Genomic DNA, 7975 nt, shown 5'->3' on the forward strand with positions numbered 1-7975 from the left:
TGGGAACCACTACCCTTCCTCTTGTAAATATCACATACAGTAATTCATTGTTCAACTTTTTGCCGATACTCATGTTATGAATATTTCATGTTATATGTATTTTTATAACAAGCAGCTAATGGGAGAATGTGTTCAGTGCCACACTCGTATATTTTCTTTGCTTGAATGTTATCTGTAATGCAAACACGCTGTCGCTTTAACCGAGTATGTCACAATGTAGCTTGCAACTTATAGAGGATAATTTTTTTAAATATAAATGAGAAATTCACTGATTTATGTAAATTTGAAGCAAAAACAATTCATATACATACTCATTCACCATATACGTTGGATAAATACGGAACCTTCGTAAAAATAAAATTACATGAAACGTCGTATTGTGCTTTAAAATAGTTACATAATAATGAAACCTGTTTAGCGTAACATAATAAATAATTACTTCAGAAAAGTATAAGTAATTACAACAACACTAGTTTTAATGTAAATATTTTTTTTGCTTTTACTTAATGTAGCCTATATTTGTTTATTTGTTGTTGCGAGAATGAATACAGCTGCAGATCGGTTAAACAAATTTTCATTGATAGAATCAACTTAATGTGGGACAAATAAAATAATATAAGTAGTCTAACAACCAAATGTACATGACAACCATGAAAACTATTCAAAATTAAATAATTAGTAAGGCTACAAATAATACGCATTCATGAGAATTTTCAGCAGGGTGCACAGTGCTTTGAAATTCGTAAACAGCAATTTTTAAGGGTGTAGCTAACATTTAAGATATTCGATACAGTTTGGGAAGAGCCGAACCCAATGTTGTCCATCTTATAAATGACATCAGTCAATGAGAGAGCAGGATTCATTTACAACACATTTAGGATTTTTGAGCTTGCTTTGCAGAAAATAATCTATTGCATATTTTCTCAGAACCAGTCTTACGCTAAGTATCAGTGTCACAAACATATGTAGGTGTGGTAGAGTGTTGCTTCAGACCATATCAGAAAAACAGAGATCCTTCTGTATGTCTGTGTGGTCAAGCACCACTGTATAATGTAACAGAATGGTGAGAATCCACGGATGAGTTGGTAGCTAGAGAGGTCATTGTTCTTTTCTTTTCCCACTCCAGACAATAAAGTAGACACATGACTTTATTTTGGGAGAGGGAATTCTTATGATCTATATGTGATTCCCAGGTGTTAAACATTATTGCTGTCATAACCTCAGTGTGAGAGCTTAATGTAATTGAACTATCTTTGCAAACACTGTAGAAATGTCTCACAGAATTATGTCAGAGGTTTTAGCTGTTTCTTTCAGTTCCCTCCCATCGATCATTTGACCTCTGAGTTACGCATCAGGTATCTGATATTTACTTCAACCAAAAATAAAAATGTAAAAGTGACATTAATCTTGTGTTTTTTTTAAATTCCAAATCCTGAAAGTTGTTTTAGATGTATTTTTGTAAGGTTGTGAAATAGGCTAAACAGTAAATTGATTCAATATTTTTAAGTTTTCATTTGAAGAAACAGTTCACCCGAATATGAAAATTCTGTCTTCATTTACATAATAGTTTCAAATATTTTTGGAGAATGGAGAATGCATTTTTCTATTTAATGCTGATTTTGGGAAAATAAATTAAATAAAAAATTGTGTCTGGCTTTCATTTGTTCACGCCATAGAAAAAGTCAGAAATACAGCTCTAAACATGCTAAATCCTTTCACTTAGCTTTTCTCCCATTTTTAAAAGCAAAGACTAAAAATAGAGAGAAAAGAAAAATAGAAAATAACGTTAATGCAGGGAAAAGAGGTGGGGTGGATTTATGGAATACTACAGAGTTATAACCCATATAACAAAGGCCCCTGTATGTGGCCCTGGCTCTTACGGAAAAGAAGCACTGGTTCCCGAATAAGGCATAGTTCCAGAAATGATGCGGGTTGTAGTAAATTCCCAAGCCATGATTCTTTTTCCATGAAGGAAATATTGACAGAGCCAGACGTTGAGCACTGTTTTTGTCTGTGCATACATACACACAGAGATCAGTCTCTGTTCACACTTGTACATCTTGCTGCCTGAGGACGTTGTATGTATGTGTGATGTCAGAGGTCAAGAAGGCTACAGAGAGGATGTGTGAGTCAGGGTGTGTCTTACAGCAAACAGGACAGTGACCGAAAACGGGCAAAGTAAACGGCAGAGGTGGCATGGGGCATCAAGGGCGTGGACTTTCTTTCACTATAAAAAGGACTGGAAAGTAGTTCTCTCAGACGAGCACAGAAATTTACAGAAAACATCAAAAACAGGATTTTACAAAGACATCACTGAATACTTGCATGAATTATACGCCAATGGCCAACCATAAGGGTAAGTCTTGACAGTTACTATGTCTGTCACTGTATACTTGTAAATTTCATTCTTAAAGCAGATTTTTAGTACATAAAATACTAACATTAAATGTAAATGGTTTTGCTGTATATGCTGTATAATATTTAAGAAAAAGGTTTAGCTATATTTAGCTTTTTTATGACTTTATGTGCTATTCAGTATCAAAATTTATTAGTGCATACATATTTGAACTCACATATATTACATAAAGATATTTTATAAAGCAGTTCTGTAGTCAAGACATTCCCAACAAGGGCTGGCACTATGCCTCTCCATTAGCTCAGATGACTGCAGCTTTCTCCTAAAAACATCTGCACACCAAACCACCTTCACTAGACCAAATCTGTTTTTTATTATAAAATGCTATATCCACTTCAAAACATCTTAGCAATATGTGATGCTAAGGTTTAGTTTTATGGTTGCTCAAAGTGGGTGTGCCGGTTACAAATGCTTTGCGTTGTTTGAACAAATTTGGAACCAGGTCCTCCACTTATTGGCTTTCTGACCTTCTGAGGTCTTGGTTTTCTTACAGAAATAAAAGCGTAACAGCAGCACTGAGTGGGTTCAAACTAAATGTATTGTTAGTGTTATTGATAAATTGATGCTCATGCAATTATTATGAGCACAGAACAGTTTAAATACACTTACACATGTAATGCTTTTTTCTCAAAGTGTTAGTTCATGTCTTTCATTGCCAGCTATACTGAGTGGAATAGACCTCCAGTGTTATGAAAATAACCATAATCATCGAACAGAGGAGATGGACAGGGAGCGTCTGCTGGTGCGCAGAGGTCAGCCATTCTCTGTGGTCCTGCAGTGTCCTGAGCAAATTCCACAACCCCCAGACCAACTTCTCAATATCACACTACACCTGGGTGAGTGAGACTTGCACACCAAAGTCCAGACTCTGGACTGGGCCACTTGTGGTGAAAAAGCTATCCGATTTAACAAACTAACCGTAATATTATATGATGTTTTGTATTGTATTGAGCTATATAATAGCAGTAGAATATAATATTAACACATCAACATCTGCACTTGAACAAATATGTATCCCTTTCTTTCTGCGCATATATGTCTTACAGGTAGAAATAAAGAAGTGATTCTGAAGGTGTCCGACTCAGAGCAGGATCATGAGAAATGGTGGTTCAGCCGGCGTAATGCTCAGGGTGAGGTGATGCTGACCCTCCACAGCCCTGCTGATGCTCCTATAGGATTGTACAGCATAACTGTGCTTCTGCAGTCAGCTGATGGTCAGATTCTGGAGCAAACTGAGTCTCAGACCTTCTACCTGCTTTTCAATCCGTGGTGCAAAGGTGAGTGGCTTTTGAAATGAAACATAACTAATATAACTAATAGATAATTATGTAATATAGCACATATCATTTACTCTCACATGATAAAAGTAAAAAAGCAATCAATTTGTCCTTATCTTTAACCACAAATATGTATCCTTTGTATAGAGGACTCTGTATACCTCCCCAGTGAGGAATTGCTGCAGGAGTACATTTTAAATGAAAATGGGATCTTGTATAAGGGCTCATGGGATGATATCACCACCATGCCCTGGAACTTCGGACAGGTAACATACACATGCATTCACAGATGCTCAGATGAAGCATACGCTTAAAAAGTATTGTGGTCAGTGACCTTGCTGAGAAAATGTTGTGACCTGAGATGGCTGACACATGGTCAGGATTTATGGGCAGTGTTGCATGCTGGTGGAATTCCGATGAGACAGCGTGTGAATTGTGACAGATTGGTGGCAAGAAAGCCACAGAAGGCTTGTCTTGATGGGTAATCTCTGTAAGTGTCAGACTTTTGTGACACAAATGGCACTCAGTCTGTTGACAGTGTGAGGGCAAACCGAACCTTAAACAATCCATAGAAATAGGGCACGATATATTATTGTATTAATATGACGGTAACTTACTTATTGATTTAACACAATAGTTACCAGCAATGTTGGCCTAAAAAAATGAAAATTGCGACTGGTGTCCTCTTTGTAAACAGTTTGAAAAAGACGTGGTGGATATTTGCTTTGAAGTGCTGGACAATTCACCGGCAGCACTGAGGAATTCAGAGATGGACAACATCAACAGAGCAAGCCCTGTTTATGTAAGCAGGACCGTTACTGCCATGGTAAGCCGTTCACTGCCTCCAGCCCAGTCATGTTTTGATGACAAGCGTAAAATCCTTTTCACAATACAAATTAGTATATTTATGCAAATGAGTATGTGTAATGTGTACGGCAGGTAAATGCTAATGATGACCGGGGAGTTGTGTCTGGCCGTTGGGATGGAGAGTATAGTGATGGTGTGGCACCCACACGTTGGACTGGCAGTGTGCCCCTTCTTAGGCGCTGGAGTGAGGCTGGAGCACAAATGGTGCGTTATGGTCAGTGCTGGGTTTTCACAGGTGTGGCCTGCACAGGTGAGTAGGTGAATACATTGCTTCATGGCAATCTCTAAAATAATATTGTCCAGTTTCCACAGAAGATTCAAAGACACTAATGTGTCCTGTGTCTGACACGCTGTATTCCCATTCCACAGTCCTCCGCTGTCTTGGCATTCCGACCAGATGCATAACCAACTACTCGTCTGCTCACGACACAGATGCCAACATCTCTGTGGATTACTTGTTCAATGATCAGCTTGAAAGTGTGTCTGAAGGCAGGAAGGACACAATCTGGTTAGTTTTCATTTAATAGTTTAGTGCTAGTTCTTGACCACATGATCAAAAATGAAATCTCTTTGATATCTCGAATTAAAATGAAATGGAGAGGTAATTGAAATATTTACTTGAGTTGCCGGTTTCACAGATTTTTATTTAACTACGTGACTTTTAGTAGTATAAAAAGAATAAAGTATACATTATGAAGAGGTAGAACTTAATTCAAGTTTATTTTATTATCCCATTGGCAGAATTTAATTTCTTTTTTTATGCATTAACAAGATTTTTTTTTTCAGAAAACAAGACTTAATATCTTAGGTCCTTTTGAAAAATCTATCCAGAATTTTTTATATTATACTGGTTAGTGCTTTATATGTGAGCTTTATCCACTTTTTCTCAGGAATTATCACTGTTGGGTTGAGTGCTGGATGAAGCGTGTTGATCTTCCAGAAGGTTACGATGGATGGCAGGTGTTAGATCCCACCCCTCAAGAAAGGAGTGACGGTAGGTTTTAGACTACAATACAATTAGAGCTTCTTATCATACTTTATTATTTTAAATTACACAAAAAGCTTCCCAAGCACGTTCATCAATGATTGAAATATTATTACTATGTTCTCACAGGGGTCTTCTGCTGTGGGCCTTGTCCTGTCCATGCAGTCAAAGAGGGAGAGCTGGGGTTAAAGTATGACACTCCATTTGTGTTCTCTGAGGTGAACGCAGATCTGGTCGTCTGGATTGTTCATCCCGATGGGGAACGCTCCAGAGTGTCCCAAAACAGCAAGATTGTAGGGCAGAACATCAGCACCAAGAGTGTGTATGGAGACTTCAGAGAGGACATTACTGCCAACTACAAATATCCTGAAGGTAATGTGCAAAAATGAAATGAATATTACATACATTATAATCATATTGTTTAAATGACATTCAATCCCACAACAGGCTCAGTGAAGGAGCGAGAGGTTTTTAAAAAGGTAGAAAGGCAAGTGAATCAGAATAATGAAGGCCCAGGACAGCTCGAGCTCTTCATTAAGCACGCTCCAGCTATCCACGGGACGGACTTTGACGTGATCATAGAGGTGTATAATGCTGCCGCAGAAGACACAGATGCCCAGCTCACAGTGACATCAAATGGAATAACCTACAATAGTATCAACCGGGGAGAGTGCCAGAGAAAGACAACTTCTCTCACAGTTCCAGCTCGAAAAGGTAGGAACAAGAGCAAGAATTGTGAGCCTATATTTGAAACGTGACTTAAGTGTCCAAATACATTTTGAGGTTCCCGATTAAAAATGTTTAAAACATATTTGCATCTCTTCTTAGCTCATAAAGAAGTTTTACGACTTCGGTATGATAATTATGGGCCGTGTGTGTCTGAACATCACATGATCAGAGTCACAGCACTCCTTCAACCCACTGATCACAACATTATCATCCTGCAAGAGGTCAACATTCCCTTGAAAATGCCAATGCTCATTATCAATGTATGTATATAGCACAACTTCCTAACATACCTAGCAACACCCTCAGTGCTGACCATTTTCTTTATTAAACGACATTTTTCATTCCAGATTATTGGAAAGGCGATTGTGTCACGTAAACTGACTGCACACATCTCCTTCACCAATCCCTTGCCTGTTAGTCTGCAAGGAGGCGTGTTTACCGTGGAGGGGGCAGGGTTAACGGAAGCAAGGGAGATAAAAACACAGTAAGTAATTTGCCTGTTTTATAAAGAAAGAAGAAATCAGAAGCATTCAAACTGTGTTTGACTCTTACATGAATTGTTTTTGATTTTCTTGCAGTAGCAAAATTGACCCAGGTCAGGTAGTCATGGTTAAATTGTCTTTTAAACCCACTCGTGATGGCCTGAGGAAACTGCTCGTCGACTTTGACTCTGACAGACTGAAAGACGTTAAAGGAGAAGCCACTATCATTGTTCGGAAAAGAAAGAAAAATATTAACGCTGTCCCAGAAATCTAAATAAGTCTCACCTTTTATATCCATACAGTGTGTTGTAAATAATACTATGAAGGCAAAATACTTGACTGGCTAACCCTTATGTTTGCCATGATGGCTTTGCATACTTTCATGCCAACTTTGATTAAAATAATAACAAATAGTTGTAGCCTACATTTAAAACACCCAGTCACATAAATGCATGGTCACCCTTGCTTTTAATGTAAACACAATGACCAAAGCTAATATATGAGTTAACTATGTATTTTGCAATGATGTGTAAACATTATAGCCCTAAAGGCATAGGCCTAATGGCAGAATAAAAATGTAATGTTTTTAAACCTGCCTTGCAGTCTGCGAGTTTATTTTTGAAGGCTGAGTTACTTAAGTTACCTGCTTTATTACTAGGGAGCAGGTGACATTTTGGGTTATTACATGTAGCAGTTGCACCCTTTGTCTTTTATCACCTCTTTCGTGGTTAATAAACTACACTGTAGCTATTTACTGCTAGTCCATATGTATAATGAAACAACTAGCCTCGAGTTGTGAGTAAAATTGTATTTGATCGCCACCTGCTGTGAGGAAATGCTTACTGTAAACTGTGATAAATCGAAAGTAACTTTTTAACTCAAACATTACTTTTTATGATTTCTTTTTGGGTAACGTTTTGCATTTGTTTTGTGGAATATGCATGGTCATAGGTTGTCTATTACGTTAATGTTTAGATGTAAAAAAATATGATATTAAAGTATTATTTTGCAATGTTATAGTTAACGTAATGTCAAAAAATGATTTACCAAATGACCTCAATGTAATAAATGATATAAACATTTATAATCGACACAAATGTACTCGCACTAGTAGAATATATATATATATTCAATTTAATATTGAACGCTATAATACTTTGCAAGATTCTGAAAAGAGATTAAAATGAACCGAAGTCTCGGTTGATTGACAATTTATAGT

The 7975-nt window shown here is 37.3% G+C and overlaps 1 protein-coding gene across 1 annotated transcript; it reads left to right on the plus strand.

The window, feature by feature from the left end:
* Window positions 1-2340: 2340 nt before the first annotated feature.
* LOC306899627 (protein-glutamine gamma-glutamyltransferase 2-like) lies at window positions 2341-7030 on the plus strand (the record flags this gene model as incomplete). Its single annotated transcript, XM_079465992.1, has 13 exons — window positions 2341-2356; window positions 3076-3256; window positions 3467-3693; window positions 3841-3959; window positions 4391-4519; window positions 4633-4810; window positions 4930-5068; window positions 5451-5554; window positions 5675-5917; window positions 5993-6259; window positions 6374-6534; window positions 6622-6758; window positions 6853-7030. 13 exons carry the CDS (start codon window positions 2341-2343, stop codon window positions 7028-7030), a joined length of 2079 nt encoding a protein of 692 aa, XP_079322118.1.
* Window positions 7031-7975: the final 945 nt, after the last annotated feature.

Source organism: Barbatula barbatula (genome assembly GCF_947034865.1).
Source record: "Barbatula barbatula genome assembly, chromosome: 10".
Taxonomy (NCBI): domain Eukaryota; kingdom Metazoa; phylum Chordata; class Actinopteri; order Cypriniformes; family Nemacheilidae; genus Barbatula; species Barbatula barbatula.